Source organism: Acanthochromis polyacanthus, chromosome 2 (assembly GCF_021347895.1).
Source record: "Acanthochromis polyacanthus isolate Apoly-LR-REF ecotype Palm Island chromosome 2, KAUST_Apoly_ChrSc, whole genome shotgun sequence".
NCBI classification, from domain to species: domain Eukaryota; kingdom Metazoa; phylum Chordata; class Actinopteri; family Pomacentridae; genus Acanthochromis; species Acanthochromis polyacanthus.
This window is the reverse complement of record NC_067114.1, coordinates 33592512-33612708: the sequence shown is the minus strand read 5'-3', so window position 1 is coordinate 33612708 and position 20197 is coordinate 33592512. Positions and strand designations below refer to the sequence as shown.

Here is a 20197-nt window from a genome sequence, read left to right as displayed (position 1 = left end):
ACTTCTGGCTGCATATTACAAGGACATGCGATTGTATATTCCTCACCATGAAAGGATTATTTGACAGCAATACAAATCCTTGTGGCGAGTTCTTTGTTAAATGCGAAACAGCAGATTTAGGAGCAGAGACTCAGATTTATGAAGTTTGTCTAGCACAGATAAGCAGATGAATCTGATATCTGAAATTAATTATGTTTGCTATCATCACTATCTTTCATCATAGCCTGGCAAAATGCCATTATAAAATTCCTCGAGCTAGTTTTGCTAAGATGGAAACTGGTATTGTTAATCAGGTGTATCTGTTTATGCCACGAAGCAATGCTGTAATTTTTACAGCGGTCTAAATGGCCTACTAAAGGACAATGAAATGAGACAAGTTTTATTTCCGGTGAAGGGTAGCTAGGATTCTACTTACTTTTGCCAATCTTTATGTTAATCCAGACACTTACTTAGACAATGTGCACAGACATGATCAGTGTTGGTGATGTTTTATGATTCAGTAGCATACAGTCATGGAAAAATTATTAGACCACCCTTGTTTTCTTCAATATCTCGTTCATTTTAATGCCTGGTACAACTAAAGGTACATTTGTTTGGACAAATATAATGATAACAACAGAAATAGCTCATAAGAGTTTATTTTGGTTTTCTTGATAATAACCAAAATCACTGAAGTTCTTACATCAGTAGCTATGGCTTTGTATGGCCAAAAACAGTGCTTTTCGGCATTCCATATTTTTCATGTCTGTCTGTGTTAGTCACATGATACACACAGGAGTTAGTACTTGGTTGTGTAACCATTGTTTTGGATGACTGCAGTCATGTGTCTTGGCATGCTCTCCACCAGCTTCTGACATTGTTCTGTTGTCACATCAGCCATTCCTGTTGCACTAATGCAAACAAATTTGCTTTGTTTTTGGGTCTGTGGTTCTCCATTTTACATTCGATGATTTTCCACAGGTTTTAATTGGATTTAGGTCCTGTGCTTGAGCAGGCCAAGGCATGGTTCGAATGTTCTGGTTCTCCATCCAGGCTTAAACTGACCTTGCTGTGTGGCAAGGTGCATTGTCTTGTTGGAAAATCCAGACATTCGAGGCAGGAAAGAGTTTTCCAGCTGATGGAAGAAGACTGTTTTCAAAATTAGTCCTGTACATGACCTGGTTCATTCGCCCTTCACACAATTGCATTTGCCCTGTTCGACTCATACTGAAACAACCTCAGATCATCACTGATCCAACCACATGTTTTACTGTAGGGGCAAGACAGTCTGACTTGTAGGCTTCTCCAGACTTCTACCTAACCAGTAAGTTGGCTGGAGTGGGTGTCAACTGAAAACTGGATTAATCACTGAAGAGAACTTTAGCCCAATCATTAACAGTCCAATCCATGTGATCCCAGCAAAGGGTAACCAGGCTTTTCTCTGCCTTTCGTTGATGAAGGGTTTCTTCCGTTCCCTGTGTGACTTCAGACCAGCTTCATGAAGTTAGTTTTGACTGTCCTTGCCGAATAAGTCACATTTCTCAACAATGCTCACTCCTTTTTAATGTCCCTGGAGGTCTGACGACCATTTCTGACACAGGAATGGATGAGTGCATGGTCATTTCATTGGGTAGAAAGACATATCCTACCAAGACGACCTAGCAATTTGGTAGTACCATGTTCAGCTTGTTTTTTGGTGTAATATATGGCTGTCTTGGAGATGTTCAGTTTTTCGCTACCTGTCTCTTACTTATACCAATTTCCAACAGTGCCAAGATGGCTGCCTTTGTGGCTTCATATGGTTCTTTTGTTTTAGGTATTAAGTGAAAGCTGACAACTTCTGAGTTGTGCTACAGCTTGAATGTAAGCAGGAAACCACTCCAGGCCTTTGCATGCGTAGTGCTACTCATACATGAAATGGCCTGTTATATACCTATTGATTTCACGCATGTCAAATAGGGCATAAAATATTCTGTAATTAGCTGCATTTTTTCTCGTGTTCATAGTATTCTTCAGGTAATATACCTTAAGTGGTACCAGACATAAAAATGAACATGAAATTGAAGAAAACGAGGATTGTCTAATTTTTTTCCATGACTGTATTTCTCAAACAGTTTTTTTTTTTAAATTATTGTTATGGTAAAAAAAAAGTTCATTATAAACTGTTACTTATATTATTATTACACACAATAAACTGTAGCATCACAACTGTATACTGTATAGTTAGAGTTTCCATAAGCTTAAAATAGGCTGTTGCTATGCTATTCTAACGCCAAACTACAGTTTGGTTTCATTTTGATGTGCTCCACTTAATCCTTTCAAGGTGTAATGATGCATTTCTTTCTTTTCTTGCACAGGGCTCTATGCTCAAACTGGAAAAATAAAGCACTAATTTTTCAAAACTTCATGCAGGCTGTTCACTTAATTTCTGTCTTCATTCTGAAACCCCTTCAGGATCTTCTTTATTGGGTCTTGACTTGAACAAAATGGTTGTGTAATAAACAAACTGATTTCTCTTCCAGGATCACAACCGAGCGGAGTACGAGTTCCGGGTTATGCAAAAGACAATGAGACAAGAGCATTCAATCCCAAAGGTAAAACTGGAGCATTTCTTCTCTCGTCCCATCACTTATCACAGGTAAACACATAGGACTTGTTTTTACAGTCCTGTATTTTATTCAGCGATCATTCCTTGAGTAGGAGTAGCAGTAAATGCTTCACTGAGGTTATTAAGTCAATTAAAGTAACCTTTATTTGAAATACACATTTAGAACAACTGTTGTTGACCCAAAGTGGTTTCCATTAGAGATAAAAGATGAATCATACAAAATTACATGACTAGCAGATTTGAATAGTAGATGTCGTCATCTAAAGGCCCTCTAAATGTTAAACCTTCCAATATACCGGGCTTTGCAAAAGTTCTGTTACACGGTTTCATGATCTTTAGAGACGTTTACATGTCGGAGTGAAAAATTCCATTAAATAAACTGAAAGTTCTACCTTATAGGCAGGTGTCCTTAATACAATTTTTTCTCCGGTGAAGTTGTATCAAGATGGAAGTCAAAAGAGTTGAGATATCTGCTCTCCTTCATGCTGGCCACAACAAGTCTGACATAGCCAAGCAGCTGAACATCAGCCGGATGACCGTCCACAGAGTCACGGAGAGGCTCAAGAATGGTGAAGATCTTTCAGTGATCTTTCAAGAATGGTGAAGACCTGAAAGATCTTCACCATTCTTTAGCCTCTCCGCAACTCTGTGGACGGTCATCCGGCTGATGTTCAGCACAGAGGAGAGCAGATATCTCAACTCTTTTGACTTCCATCTTGATACAACTTCACCGGAGAAAAAAATTGTATTAAGGACACCTGCCTATAAGGTAGAACTTTCAGTTTATTTAATGGAATTTTTCACTCCGACATGTAAACGTCTCTAAAGATCATGAAACCGAGTGTAACAGAACTTTTGCAAAGCCCGGTAAATACATGTAAGTATATATTAGACCTTGCAGTATGATAAAGAGACACCAAACTCTTCCCTTTGAGCAGGCACTTGGTTACAGTGGAGAGGACAAACTTCCCTTTAGGAGGGAGGGTGGTCATTTGCCTCGACCTGTTGGGGTGATGGGACAGACAACATGAGCATGGACAAACAGCAAAAGCAACTTTAGCTGACTATAATTGGTTCAAAATATAGCAGCAGAACTTTTTAACCCATGAGCTAGGCATCCATCTTCCTTGATATTTGTTTCAGTGGGATCTTCAGAAGGGCACCTGGTTTCCTCAGTGTTTTGTTAATAGGCCCACGACATTCCAGAGGGCTCAGCAGTGAAATCTTGCCTCCCACTGCACTCCCCTCTGCTTTTTCACCAACTGCCATCTGAGGGGCATCTTGCAGGCCAGTTCTTATCCTTACTGTCAGTAAAGTCAGTTGCTGCTTCCCTCAATAACATCATGCTCACGTATAAGTCCTGCCCACAGATTCTCATCCCTTTCAGAACCCTGGTTGTTGACATGGCCACAAAGCACCTGCAGTCAACACACGTGTTGTAGTTGCTTCAACTTTCTGTATTTATTAATTTCCCCAACTGCATATTGTCATAGCATTTTGAACTCTTTTGTGGTCAAGCTTTTTGTGAGGCTGACCACAGGGCCAGAATGAGACTGGTTGTAATGATCACTCTTGGGAAGGTGAGCTCCTTGTCTAGATTCATTTTATGCCCTCAGGATGTATCCAGTAGGCTTGATTCCTTTGTCGTGGTTGCCCTCTTTGGTTCATTTCCCATCATTACAAAGGTCAAGGTGTTTGACAAGGCAGAGATTGGAGGAGACAGAACATCGTGGACCTGGTTCGGCCTCCAGTGGTAGCTGTCTTGGATTAGGTAGTTCTTGCAGCTGGTGGGTATGGCCTACAGTATCTCCATGCCTGAGAACAGATTTCGCCTGCAGCACGACCTAAGATGGATTCCACTTTCTGCCTGCTGCTGCTTGGAGAGCTGCCCCCCATATAGTAGCATCAAGAGTGTCTGACATAGTAATGTCCAGCTTTACTCTGAAGGATTTGTATTTTTCATTAAGGCCCCATTCCTATACAAGTCGATTTTGCTGAGGCGTTGAGGTAGTCTTAGCCATTTCTTGATGTATGCACAGACCCTTCTCTCCAGCATGTCATTGGTGATGGCAACCTTATAGCAACCTTGTAAATACCTGTCAGATGGGGGATCAGGCCAGACTGCAAACTCCTATGTTTCAACATCCCTGAAAGTAGGGCTATATCTTGTAGAGAGGCCAACATTTCTTCCTTATGTTGTTAACTCTTGTCTTAGAATGGCTTGTGTGTAGAATCTAAGATCTTTGAGTGTGGACAGTTGAAATGATCTCTATTTTTTCAGCTGACGTTTTGTTACATAACATAACATTGATTTGTTACATTGTTTAAAAACTTTATCTCAACTTTATCTATGCTCTGGAATGGAATAGCTGACAATCAGTGACTGAAAAGCTGCATTTACATGCAACATTGTCTGACAATATAAGTAAGCAAACATGGAAACTGTAAAATTCACATCATAACTCATATCTCGCAAACAGAAGGTTGAAGTTTTCTTCAAAACAAAGTTTTCATTCATTGTTACATGACTTAAAAGGCTGTGTGCATATCCTTGGGGTTTTAGATGTATTTCCATCTTCAAAACATATTCAGAGATTTTCACAACACTTGTAGTAGTTTCATCCATTTTTTCTCTTTTCTGCATTTGTTTTCACATTGCAGTGTTTCATTGTTTAGTATGTGATTTCTATAATTCCGCGAAAAGAACCAAAATCAGCAAGATATGAAAGATATGAAGATATGGAAATTATGGAAGATATGAAATTAGTCAAAAAGATGTGATGCATTTTAGAAGATGTGAAACAGAGCAGGCTCGTTTTCAGAGATTAGAAGTCAAAACTGGTTACTTTCACACTAAACGCACCACTTTGTTCAGTCATTCCATCTTTACTTTCTTATGATTGTGGCCCTGAGTCAACTGTAGCCTAAAGAGCTTTGCAGTGTCACATTTTATGCTGCATAGAAAATCACTACAAACTCAGAGGAAATTAAGGGACCCACAAATGACAGTCTATTCATTATTAAAAAATAAAGATCAAAACGTATTAAATGGCTGGCTCTCATTGGTTAACCACTGTCTTTTGCAACAAATGTCAGCAATGTATAACTATCAAAGGCTTTACACAATCCTTTTCATTCAGTTTTCCTCTCCTAATCTCTTCAGGCCACTAATCAGAGTGGTCATATGTTTAGGCTAAACAAATGCTCCTACTTTTGAGTTTTATTTTTCATTTGATCACTATGAATTGTGATCACTTGAATATTGCGCACTATATCTGCCATGCCACTTTATCTCATGGTTATGTTGACATTTGACTCAGTTCTGCTTTTCTTAGTTCTTTGTTCTTAGTTGTTGCTTAGTTCTGGTTTTGCTCCCTTTGTTCTTAGTTTGCCTGATTTTTGATTTCTAGTTCTTAATTTGCTTAGTTTTTGGCTCTTAAATTTTCTTAATTTTTATCATTTTTTATTTTTATATTATATTTCTAAATTTATACATACATATATATATATATATATGTATATATATATATATATATATATATATATATATATATATATCAAAACCTGTTTTGTGTACAGTGTTTATTTTATGTCTACTGTTGCACGAAGAGAGTATCATAATTTCGATCCTCGAAATGTCATGTACATATTGAAGAATTAATAATAGAGCTGACTTTGACTTTGACTTTGGTTATCTTGAAATAGTTTTTTTTCCTTCTCACATTAATTTATGAATTGCCATGCCAATATGATATCCTCCACAGCTCATATACAAGCACAGCAAAAGCCAAGAAAAAAAACACTGACCACGAACAGCTCTTAGGAAACCATAGCTCTGAATTGTGGAAGACTAAAATCTAATGGAGGTTCATTAGCGCCTTGTAGACAAAGTGCTGAGCAAATACTGAAACATGTTTGTAGCAGAAAGCACTGAGTGTGAGGATGGCACATTCAACATAACATGTTCTCCCGACGAGGTTTAGCTTTGGCCATGCTCATGTTCATCATTAGCCTTCTGCTTCTGTCTTGTACCAAGGTCATCCTTTTCATTGAATACACACACACAGTCGTCTGAGCGTCTGACCCAATTCTTAGTGGTTTTCAATGTGACAAGATAGCTCTAGGCAGGATTAGCTGTGCTCCACTGGAGCCACAGACTGTCTTCATATTTATGGCGTGTGCTGTGTGCAACTGCATGACCAGAGGATACAGAGCTTCTGCTGACAGAGAGACACAGGGTTGCATACACTCTGTTCTTAATCTGTGTGTTTGTCTGTGCTTTAGGACGAGAAGGTGAAGCTGACATGTACAGACAGGCTGCCAGCATACCTGACTACTGTGGTCATGATGTGCTTCATGGTGAGTCCCAGCAGTCTCCACACAGTGTTCCATCAACAGCGCATGTATGACAGTTGAAGCCATGGAAGATCTTTTAACTATTCTAATGTACCTTCAGAGTCAGGCAACACAATACTACGTTCAAATGCTTCTTTTTTGGTTCCTGCACTAACAAATCTCTTCCTGATCTGTAAATGTTCTCTCTCTTTTTTTTTAGCAGTAATCAATCTAGAAAACATTACAGTTGCTTTTCATCCTTTGGCTGATGATCACGTTCACTAGTTAATCCCTCCACGTTACCAGCAGCAGATTATATCAGCTGTGATGTCTTACAATTAACATTTGCTAATGTTTGTAAGGCCTAAAGGCAACTTTTGGCTGGATTGCTGATTTATGTGGTCTGTGTATGCCAGTATCTGTACTCAGTGTCTGCCAAAAACAGTCTGGGACTCCACTTCTGAAATTTAAGTACATATTTTTCTACTTTAAAAGAATCATCAGAATGATTACTTCAGTCATCTCGTTCATTACATCACATTATTTGTGTTCACAACAGACATCTTAAACTTGTAGCATTAAGGAAAGCTCACGTGTCTTAATGATGGCTACATTCCATTTAGGGGAGATCCTGCTTTTGTGGATGTTGGCTCGCTGTCATGGCTCACACTACAGGAGATTCAAAATAGTAACAGAAAAAATGGCACATCACACCACAGAAAATTTTTAATATTATTGTGCCAGAGGGAGCAGAGCACCACCTCACATGATCTAATGGTGACGCACACTGAAATTAAATCATATACTATATATTCTACAGACTGTAGAGCAACAACTTACCATAACACTAACAATAATTCAAGATTCGAGAGTTTTTATTTGTCACATGCTCATACAGCCTGTACATTGAAATGCAAAATGACTGTTCTCAAGGCTGTGCAATAACAACTAGAAATTATAAAGGACAAAACTTAAAAAAAACAATAGACAATTAGAAAAATGTTGCAGTGAGAAAAACAAAACAAATACAAAAGGCTTTAGTCTGGATGAGCTAATGCTGAGAAGACATGAGAATCTTATTTTTTTATTCTACAGTGTGAACTGGAGGGTTTTTTAATCTAGTTTTGTTATTTGTAGCTAACATTAACCAAGTTTTATGATGTTTGGTGTTGCTTTGCAAGGCTGTCTGTTGTAGCCATACCGACTTTAAAGGCATTAGAGGAGATTTAATTTCCTACGACTTTGAACGTAGCATGCGCATGCGCACATACAACCTCTCCCTCACCCCCCTCTAACCTCCCCCCTCTTAACATTTACGAAGAAAAGCCCCCCTCCAGAAACTTGCGTAGCACTCGTGAAGTTGTCTTTTACGGCTGGGTCCCCCTGGATCTTTATCTGCCATTATGTAAAAAAAGATGAGCAAAACAAGTCGCCAGCTAACTACGAAGCTATACCAAAGCAACACATACACAAAACACGTAAGTCCAAGGCGTACGTAATCTACGTAACTAGGCCTGAGCTGGAAGATTTTTGATTGACAGGAAAGGGAGCAAACCAAACGCCTCGGTCCGAGCGCTTTGATTGGCTGATGTTTTTCAGGTCCTGCCATGTCCACAGTTATTTATTTATTTTTTTTATTCTTTTAGAGACCATACATACAAGTCCACTAAAGGTCAGTATGTTCATTTTATGTGAATCAGACAAATTAAACAAAAAAAAAAACATCCTCCATAATGCCTTTAACTATCAAACATATTTGATATTAATCGAGCCGGCCCCAGTGAGCCTGTAAGCAGTTCACAAGGTTTGTGACTGGATCTGTCCCTAATATTAGCAAAATAATCTGAACCAAACATCAGCTCACATCAAGATCCCAGATCAGATTTCTCCTTTGACTGTCAGGAGGAGTGGAGCTGGGTTAAATCAGTCTCAAGTGTAGACATAGACCTGATCCATCATTAATACACCTGTCAAGCAGTCATCTGCTGTAAAACATACTGTATCAGGAGAATTTCTTTGTTCAACTTCAGTGTGTATCATATGTAAAATTTAAGTCAACAAGCTTCATAGTTATGTACCTCCAGTCTTTGCTTGCTTCATAAAAACTAACATGCAGTAGTCAGTAGGCTGCATATGTTATCTCAGTCTGGGACAAACATTCACACAGCATGTTATGTTTTTTTGCCATTCCCCAGACGTAAGTGACTGATGAGTTTCATTTTTTTATTTTTTATTTTTTGCAAATTAGTTTTCTTGCATGTGTCAAAAGGGAGCCATATCTTCAGAGTTCTGAATGATTCAAATCTGATATTTGATTTTGATAATGGTTTCAGATTAGTTTCAGTACTTTTGAGCTCCATGACTTATTTATGATACATCAACAATGTGCATGAAGTGACATGAAAAGAGAAACTAGCTATTATAAATGTTACTTTTTATTGAAACAATACTGAGATAAAAACTTTTGTTATGGAGATTTAACACATGTCTGCTATACAGTAAGGGCTGCTGTAAAATCAGTGTGAGTATCTGAAGCTGCTGACTGACATCCATCTTTGAAACCTGATCCACCTCAATACAATCAACAGATCAGGCACCAAATACTGAGTTGACCCCATGCTATATTTTATTCATTCTTCTTCACTGTGAAATAGTTATGCTTCAAAAGCTTTTATCACAAATAGGAAATGAAACATCCGGCAACTGCCATCATATGCAAGGCCTACAGTGAAAATGGAAAATACATCACCTGATAGGCTATTACCACTCTTGTGACAAGGCATTTGTGACAGCTGTACATATAGAAACCAACTAAACAATGCACATCCAACATTATTCAAATATAATAAATTTACTCTCTGTCAAACCAGCCGACCAGCAGCAGATGGGTCCCCTCATATGAACCAGGTTCTGCTCAAGGTTTCTTGCTGTTAGAAGGGAGTTTTTTTCTTGCCACTGTCACCTTAGGGCTTGCTCTGGGGGTTCTGAATTGTAACTGGCGCTATATAAATAAAATTAAATTGAACTGAATTGAATCATCATCATAATAATTCTAATCTTCCCACATTGAAGAAGGCATCCAAATTCTTGGAGATTATTTGATGTTGTACTACATGTAGTAAAACAATTTAATGTAGGTTAACTGCTTTTCTTTCCAGTAGCAACTTGGGATATGACACTCATTGGCACAGCCAAGGAGACACAGACATAGAGAGCCAGAGAGAGCAGTTATTAAGAATGCTTTTGAAAGTAGCCAAAATAGAATCTGAATCCAGCCAGTATTTTACACTAGAAAATGGTTCTGGACTGAAATGTCAAGAGCTGTCGGGCTGAATAAGAAAACTGCAGTGTAGCAGCACATGAAGGCATGAATGCAATGAAACGCAGGCTTAAGTGGTACATGTCAGAATAGCAGTTCTTATTGTGTTCATTGCGTGCACACACGCGCACACACACACACACACACACACACACACATATATATATATATATATATATACACACACACACACACACACACAGAGAGAGAGAGAAAGATCCTGGAGTGTGACTGTGTTATGTTACCGCAAAGGTAGTGTCTACAGATACGGACCCGTACCCATAGCCTGTACCTCTAGCAACAACCTACTGCAAACTATCAACACAGGGAGTTCATCAGGAGACTTTTGCATGCCACCGCCTACAATGACTCCTGCTCACCTCGACTGTTTTGCCAGACTACAGTTTTGCTCTGTCTCCTTACTTTTAGATTGCTGTGACATTTGCCATTGTGTTCGGGGTCATCCTATACCGAATTAGCATCAAGGCAGCTCTGCACATCAGCACCTATCCTGCAGCACGGTCCAACATCCGAGCCACTGTCAAAACCACCGCAGCCATTATCAACCTCATCGTCATCATCATTTTAGATGAAATCTACGCCTCCATCGCCCGCTGGCTGACCACACTAGGTGAGGCACAGATCACTGTTAGCCTCTCAGAAAAAGATTTTACTGAGGACTGACGAGATCAGCTGTATTTTTAATTTCAAGCAAAAGGAAGAAAGCTTATATGATGTTTGATACTACATAAATGTTCAAGGCCTCTCCTCTCTAAAATACATACTGCTTCCTGTGATGTTTCAGCTTTACTATGTAGACTGAAGGCCATGCTTTTTGTTGTTCACCTAAAATCTGAATCTACGATGTGCACTATGATTAGTGCTAAATTGAATCACAGTCCAGAATGAACTCGCACTCTTGCAACTTTGAACCTTATGTTAATGTTGTCTTGTTTCCAGCTGGTAAAATTTAGAAATGAAAATAAATAAAAAAATCTTTACATTTTGTTAGGAAGAAAGAGGAGTTGGCATGTTAAGAATGTCTAAAAAACAATGTCACATGAAGTCTTTCTATCTCTCTTTAAAATGGAAAGCACTTTAAAGGAAAGAAAATGTTCTATTTTGTTTGAAATGCACACATAGTAGCACCAAAGTAATGTCATGTAAGCTACACTTTATGATTTCAACTTAGCATTCATTTCAAACCAGGGCATAAATCAGGTCATCAGAAAGACTTCTATCAGGAATAATTTAGACTGAATATTTAAATAATAAATTATCAAATCTACTTGTATTGATCAGTCTCATTATCAGAAGTCATGAACTCTGAATTCATTGACCTCCAGTTCCCAAACAAAGAAAAAATACATGGCAGAAGTGATGATAATTATATGCACAACATTAACTACTGCTACAAATAAACAATAAGGCAACAATGGCGTAACAACAATGAATGAATAAAATACAGATAAAGTAAGTAATTAGCAGTGATCATCACTAGAAGCAGATGGTGGAGCGGTGATCAATTTCAAAACACAGAAATGATAAATTCACCTGTTTAGCTGAGAGAAAGTCACGGTACAGCTGCAGGATGAACATGTGACATCAGTAGAAGAAAGAGAGATAGAGCTGCGGCAGGATGTGTCCTTATTGTTTGTTTGTTTGTTTATTTGATAGGGACAGAACAACAAACATTGTTACATTAACTGATGTCATGTTCATAGGTCAATAGCTAACAGCTAATTCGCAGACCTGGTTCCTCACATAAGAACATTTAAGAAGATCTACTGGATGAGCTGGTTCAAGAACACAGAGACAGAACAACAACTCTGCATAGTTGGAAGGAAAAAGTGTGTTAAAGTAAATACACTAAGAGTCAAAGCCAGTAGCTACAAGAAAAAAACATTTTCACCATTGCATTGTAAAAGTTAACATGATAAAACTGAGACTTGGAAAAATAAAACTCTACTTACAAAAAGCAACTTTATCAAAGTAGAAACAAAAGATCTATAAAATAATCATGAAAGAACAAAGAGCCCAAGAAAATTGTGGAAAGAAGCTGTGTTGCATTCCAGTGACTTTCTTTGATACAGATACTTCCTTAGAGCCAAATTCAAAACATCCTCTAACCAATTGTGGATGTGTCCATCCCAAGGGGTGGTGTTGAGCTTCACTGTTCATAAGAGGCCAAATATCTTTACTTTGAGTTAATTTCTCAAACATATAAATCCAGTTGTTAAATGTCTATATTGCAGATCTGAAATCACTCTGATTAATCATATACAGTGCCTTGCGAAAGTATTCGGCCCCCTTGAACTTTTCAACCTTTCGCCACATTTCAGGCTTCAAACATAAAGATATAAAATTTTAATTTTTTGTCAAGAATCAACAACAAGTGGGACACAATCGTGAAGTGGAACGAAATTTTTTGGATATTTTAAACTTTTTTAACAAATAAAAACCTGAAAAGTGGGGCGTGCATTATTCGGCCCCCTTGCATTAATACTTTGTAGCGCCACCTTTTGGTGCAATTACAGCTGCAAGTCGCTTGGGATATGTCTCTATCAGTTTTGCACATCGAGAGACTGAAATTCTTGCTCATTCTTCCTTGCAAAACAGCTCGAGCTCAGTGAGGTTGGATGGAGAGCGTTTGTGAACAGCAGTCTTCAGCTCTGCCCACAGATTCTCGATTGGATTCAGGTCTGGACTTTGACTTGGCCATTCTAACACCTGGATACGTTTAGTTGTGAACCATTCCATTGTAGATTTGGCTTTATGTTTTGGATCATTGTCCTGTTGGAAGATAAATCTCCGTCCCAGTCTCAGGTCTTTTGCAGACTCCAACAGGTTTTCTTCCAGAATGCTCCTGTATTTGGCTCCATTCATCTTCCCATCAATTTTAACCATCTTCCCTGTCCATGCTGAAGAAAAGCAGACCCAAACCATGAGGCTGCCACCACCATGTTTGACAGTGGGGATGGTGTGTTCAGGGTGATGAGCTGTGTTGCTTTTACGCCAAACATATCGTTTTGCATTGTGGCCAAAAAGTTTCATTTTGGTTTCATCTGACCAGAGCACCTTCTTCCACATGTTTGGTGTGTCTCCCAGGTGGCTTGTGGCAAACTTCAAACGAGACTTTTTATGGATATCTTTGAGAAATGGCTTTCTTCTTGCCACTCTTCCATAAAGGCCAGATTTGTGCAGTGTACGACTGATTGTTGTCCTATGGACAGACTCTCCCGCCTCAGCTGTAGATCTCTGCTGTTCATCCAGAGTGATCATGGGCCTCTTGGCTGCATCTCTGATCAGTCTTCTCCTTGTTGGAGGTGAAAGTTTAGAGGGATGGCCGGGTCTTGGTAGATTTGCAGTGGTCTGATACTCCTTCCATTTCAATATGATTGCTTGCACAGTGCTCCTTGAGATGTTTAAAGCTTGGGAAATCTTTTTGTATCCAAATCCGGCTTTAAACCTCTCCACAACGGTATCTCGGACCTGCCTGGTGTGTTCCTTGGTCTTCATGATGCTCTCTGCACTTTAAACAGAACCCTGAGACTATCACAGAGCAGGTGCATTTATACGGAGACTTGATTACACACAGGTGGATTCTATTTATCATCATCAGTCATTTAGGACAACATTGGATCATTCAGAGATCCTCACTGAACTTCTGGAGTGAGTTTGCTGCACTGAAAGTAAAGGGGCCGAATAATATTGCACACCCCACTTTTCAGTTTTTTATTTGTTAAAAAAGTATAAAATATCCAATAAATTTCATTCCACTTCACGATTGTGTCCCAGTTGTTGTTGATTCTTGACAAAAAATTAAAATTTTATATCTTTTTGTTTGAATCCTGAAATGTGGCGAAAGGTTGAAAAGTTCAAGGGGGCCAGATACTTTCGCAAGGCACTGTAGCTTCCAGAAAAAAAGAATGAGAATATATAGCATGTCCAAGAAACTAAACAAGGGAAAAACTGATGCTTTGTTCCAAATAAAAGTTGAATTAATGAGCAATTAAATACTTTCACTCAAGTCAGTACCCTCAAAGCCTTAGCTGTTGCAAAGTCATTGTTCTATATTGACAGCTAGCTTACTGTGGCTAATATATATCAGGTCAGGAAAAGTCATTGGACTTGAAATGCAGTTAGATCCTGACATGTCAGACGATCAGTGCAAATGTTTAATTGGATTTCATACAGTCTTTTATAACAGTAAAGCTACTGAGTGAAATGTAAATGTGAGAAACTCATTTCTTTTCTCTTTTCCAGAGGTTCCAAAAACAGACAAAAGCTTCGAGGAGCGCCTCATCTTTAAAACCTTTATCTTGAAGTTTGTCAATGCCTTCACACCCATTGTTTATTTGGCCTTTTTCAGGGGCAGGTAAAACAACCACTGTTCACCACAACTTTTTCAGCAATACATTATTTTAATCAGATTTATGTTCCTCTATAGTAAATCAAATATCATTTACCGCTGCAAGCTGGTACCAATTTGTGCATAGAGAACACGACCATACTATGTACACACGTGGACAAAATTATTGGTACCCCTCAGTTAAAGAAGGAAAAACCCACAATTCTCACTGAAATCACTTGAAACTCACAAAAGTTACAATAAATAAAAATTTATTGAAAATTAAATAATCAAAAACAGCCATTACTTTTGAATTGTTGATTAACATAATTATTTAAAAAAACAAACTAATGAAACAGGCCTGGACAAAAATGATGGTACCTCTATAAAAGATTGAAAACTATTTGACCAGAGTGACATGATTAACTCAGGTGTGTCATTTAATTGACATCACAGGTGTTTCCAAACTCATAATCAGTCAGTCTGCCTATTTAAAGGGAGACAAGTAGTCACCCTGCTGTTTGGTGAAAAGGTGTGTACCACACTGAACATGGACAACAGAAAGCGAAGGAGAGAATTGTCCCAGGACATCCGAAAAAAAATGATAGACAAACATCTTAAAGGTAAAGGCTATAAGACCATCTCTAAACAGCTTGAAGTTCCTGTGACAACAGTGGCTCATATTATTCAGAAGTTCAAGACCCACGGGACAGTAGCCAACCTCCCTGGACGTGGCCGCAAGAGGAAAATTGATGACAAATTGAAGAGACGGATCGTTGGAATTGTATCCAAAGAGCCCAGAGCAACCTCCAAAGAAATTAAAGGTGAACTCCAAGGCCAAGGCACATCAGTGTCAGATCGCACCATTCGTCGTTGTTTGAGCCAAAGTGGACTTCATGGGAGACGACCAAGGAGGACACCACTGCTGAAAAAAACTCATAAAAAAGCCAGACTGGAATTTGCAAAAATGCATGTTGACAAGCCACAAAGCTTCTGGGAGAATGTCCTTTGGACAGATGTGACCAAACTGGAGCTTTTTGGTAAGGCACATCAACTCTATGTTCATAGACTCAAAAACCAAGCATACGAAGAAAAGAACACTGTCCCTACGGTGAAACATGGAGGAGGCTCAGTAATGTTTTGGGGCTGCTTTGCTGCATCTGGCACAGGGTGTCTTGAAAGTGTGCAAGGTACGATGAAATCTGAAGACTATCAAGGCATTCTGGAGAGAAATGTGCTGCCTAGTGTCAGAAAGCTTGGTCTCAGTCGCAAGTCATGGGTCTTCCAACAGGACAACCATCCAAAACACACAGCCAAAAACACCCAAGAATGGCTGAGAGAAAAGCGTTGGACTATTCTAAAGTGGCCTTCTATGAGCCCAGATCTGAATCCCATTGAACATATGTGGAAGGAGCTGAAACATGCCATTTGGAGAAGACACCCATCAAACCTGAGACAACTGGAGCTGTTTGCTCATGAGGAGTGGGCCAAAATACCTGTTGACAGCTGCAGAACGCTCATTGACAAATACAGAAATCGTTTAATTGCAGTGATTGCCTCAAAAGGTTGTGCAACAAAATATTAAGTTATGGGTACCATCATTTTTGTCCAGCCCTATTTCATTAGTTTGTTTTTTTAAATAATTATGTTAATCAACAATTCAAAAGTGATGGCTGATTTTGATTATTTAATTTTCAATAAATTTTTATTTATTGTTACTTTTGTGAGTTTCAAGTGATTTCAGTGAGAATTGTGGGTTTTTCCTTCTTTAACTGAGGGGTACCAACAATTTTGTCCACGTGTGTACTTCCTGCTTTCCTCATGTGATAGTTGTGTTTGTTTACAGACTTGTTGGGAGACCTGGAAACTACTTGTATGTTGTTGGATCGTACAGAATGGAAGAGGTAATTACTCTAAACACAGTCTGAGTCTGAGTTGAGGTTGTTTAACATCATATGTCCTCATTGTCAACTATTTCAACTAGTCGTCAAACAAATCATTTTTCAGAGCGAGCACACAGTGAGGTGCATGTTTAAATATAGACATTAAAGAAGGTTGCTTTCACTTTCAATTCCCTCTCGTCAACTCTTTTAAACACCCCTTTACCTCATGCTCTTCTGCATCACTCTGACATCTGTTTGCTGTCTCTCCTCTCCTCCAGTGTGCCCATGCAGGCTGCCTCATGGAGCTGTGCATCCAGTTGTGCATCACCATGTTAGGCAAGCAGCTTATCCAGAACAACCTGTTTGAGATCGGCATACCGTGAGTGCAGAGCAGAGACTGTGTGACATGTTTAAGCATAGCATAGATCACTACATATGGGTTCAGTAAGTCACAGAACACATTATCCACACCCACTCAGCTGCCTGCTTGGTTTTCAGACACATTTACCTGAGAACTACTCAACACTTTGCTGAACTCTGTCAGCATGTAATTTTCTCTGTCTCATTTCATCCTTACAGTACAATGCATCATCAACTAACCACATATAATCCAGACAGTAGAATGGATCCAAGAATTTCAAGAACAAAAAACTCCTCCTAATTATAACTGTTGCCACTTCAAAACTGACTTTACTCAACCAGAATTAAAATGGTATAAATGCAACTAAAACTTAAAAACTTTGAAAGAAACGATTGGGATAGCTGTTGAACATTGCCCTAATAGCTACAGTGTGACAAAAATTGAACTAATTAAAATGAAACAAACTATCTCTCTGGAACTGCTTATTCAAAGCATTTAGACTTTTTTACTTCATTGAATCATTTTCTGTAAAGAAACACACGTATATTGACCACAAAAAAACAAACAGACAATAAACAAAGTGGAATAAACAGCTTTATATGACACTGACATCCATGTTTTGGCGGCTTGTCATTTATTACTGACCTACTTTCTTGGTCACCAGCTGTAGACAATTGTAATCGCTTAAAAGAAGGTAGCCCTATAAGGTACAGTCAATTCCAGCCATTTTCAGTACAAAAAATCGCTAATATTTTATTTGTAAATAAAAATATGACGAGAAATACAGGAAATATTGGACGCGCATTGCGAGGTGCATTTCCTCGAAAACGACCTATTCGTGGATTATATACCGACTTCAAGACATGTTTTGGACAAAATAGTTTACTGGCTTGTTTCGTCTGGATGTCCAAGGTTGGATTATGGCCGTTTTTTGTGGAATATTTTCATCTGTGTGTAGTAATGAACCCGCAAATGTGAGTTGCGCTGTGTACGTTAAAGCCGTGTATAGAGAACGGATGGATGGATAATCGTTGTTTGTCGGACAAATGTGTTTATATTACCCGCTGTGGTAATCACATCTGAAAGTGGTTTATACCGGCGGATTCATGAGAATCTAAGCTTTCCATCAATGTATAATGTTTCTATCATCGAGTTGGAAGTGTCGTTCTATTTCGAAAAATGCTTATGCAGTTATCAAAACTGCCCGCCCGTGGGCCGCTGAACCGCAACAGATACCTCCAAGAAAATTTAATTATCACATCATCATCACTGATGATCTTTGAAAAAAAACAAAATGCACGATTATGTTCATTGACGAAGATGTGTGGGTTTCAACGATTCATACTGGGACCTAGGAAACCTAGACCCAAGAGTAGATCAAGTCACGGCTTGTTTCCAGGTACCACTGTGCCATCCATAGATATCTATTACATCATACTGACGTGTCTGTTAAAGTACAGTTATGAATGTGACTCAGACATACTATATTTTTTTCAGGTGTCTTTGAAAGTAATTCAGGATTTTGCAGAAACAGTGTATCAGATTCTTTCCTTTGGCTTTCATAAATACCTACAGCATCAGAGAGCAGCCGCAGAAGCAATGACTGCTTCTTTAAATTTGAAGAGATGTTTGCATTTTATGTATGCAGCACAGCAGCAGTAACTTCATGAACACAGGAATGCTTAGGATCTAAATAAATGACCTGAGTTCATCTACACAGCGGAACCAGCCTGGTTTCCCAATGTCTGAGGATTTTGCACTTGCTGAGTGCCATAAAGGAGGATACTTCCATGAACTTGCAGTTGTTTTACATACATTAAATAAGAAGCTGAATACTCTAAAAAAAAAAGATGCAGTAAGTAGGATGTCATCTAACAATATAAACAAAAAGCGTCTGACAGTTACATTGGCCACAATTACATTGTCCACATCATCATGCGATTTTAGGTTATCACAAGCATATTAGTTGCTGATAACAAACAAGTAGAGAAATTCCAAGATGTGTGTGCATTTACAGAAATTCCCGTTATGTTCACTGTTAGTTTGACACTGTGTGTTTTAGTAAAATATAGGTCAGGCTCTAAGATAGCTGAATGTGTAATTTTGGGCATGGTTCCTTGGTATATGCAGGAAGCTGAAGAAGTTGCTCCGGAAGAGGAAATCGGACTTGGACTCAAAGCAAGAGGAGGAGCTGAACAAAACAATGCAACGCCATGAGAAAGACCACTTCCTGGGTCCATTTGTTGGACTTAGCCCCGAGTACATGGAGATGAGTGAGTCTAACCACACATACAGTTTTATCCTTGATATAGCTCTCCTCTTTAGTAATACATTGTCCACCTCATCTGAGCATATGTCTTCATCTTTATCTCTTCTATGAGAGTGATGTCTTCTGTCCATGATGTTTGAGAAAGGCTGTGTGTTAATGTTGAGGTCAAGCTTAATGGCTGTGGCCACTTAGGAATAATCACTGTGATGCTCAGCTTCTGCCAACAAACACACTCATTCCTGTTCTTTTCCTCCTGTTTCATGATCGACCTTTACTTAACGCTGTAAATGTCTGCTGCTTTCAGTACAATTTGTTGAAATGGCAAATATGTTCCTCTGATAAAGAATGTAGAAACTAATTGCCATGTTAAGGTAGACTGTGCTGACCTTTAGAAGAAGTTTAATATTGTAATGTACAGAAATGAGCGAACCAGTGATGTGGAAACCCTGGCTGGATCATGCTTCATGTACATTACAGCTTTCTGTGAGTGTCTATGTACACTACTGTTCAAACGTTTGGGGTCAATTAGAAATGTCCTTATTTTTGAAAGAAAATCAGGTTTTTTTTCAATGAAGTCAATGTTAAATTAATCAGAAATACAGTCCAGACATTGTATATTTGGTAAATGACTATTCTAGCTGGAAATGGCTGATTTTAATGGAATATCTACTCAGAGGTACAGAGGAACATTTCCAGCAGCCATCACTCCTGTCTTCTAATGGTACATTGTGTTAGCTTATGGTGTTGAAAGGCTAATTGATGATTAGAAAACCCTTTTAGCAATTGAATAATAGTGTGAATTTTCATGGAAAACATGAAGTTGTCTGAGTGAAACCAAGTTTTTGAATGGTAGTTTTTAATTTTACCTTCATTTAAGCAGATAAAACCCATTGAGATCAGAATCTCTTTCACAAGGGTGACCTCGAAAAGTAAGCATACAATAAAAAGTCTACCAGCTGTAACATAGACAACAAACAACAATTTAAAATTTAAAAACACATGCACTGTTCAATGGTCTCACACTATCCCTCAGGATAGAATGGAAGGCTCCAAGTGGAATAAATTCAGACAGTTTTCAGAAAGCTCTTTTTC

General features: G+C 38.6%; 1 protein-coding gene across 2 annotated transcripts in view; it reads left to right on the top strand.

Moving 5' to 3' along the window:
* Positions 1–20197, top strand: part of ano1a (anoctamin 1, calcium activated chloride channel a) — a 101921-nt gene that overhangs the window by 63497 nt on the left and 18227 nt on the right. For both annotated transcript variants that reach the window (XM_051941918.1, XM_051941911.1), the window contains exons 14-20: positions 2502–2573; positions 6872–6946; positions 10671–10872; positions 14508–14619; positions 16439–16496; positions 16754–16854; positions 18967–19109. In XM_051941918.1, coding sequence (XP_051797878.1) covers positions 2502–2573; positions 6872–6946; positions 10671–10872; positions 14508–14619; positions 16439–16496; positions 16754–16854; positions 18967–19109 — 763 coding nt within the window. The remainder of the gene's footprint in view (positions 1–2501; positions 2574–6871; positions 6947–10670; positions 10873–14507; positions 14620–16438; positions 16497–16753; positions 16855–18966; positions 19110–20197) is intronic.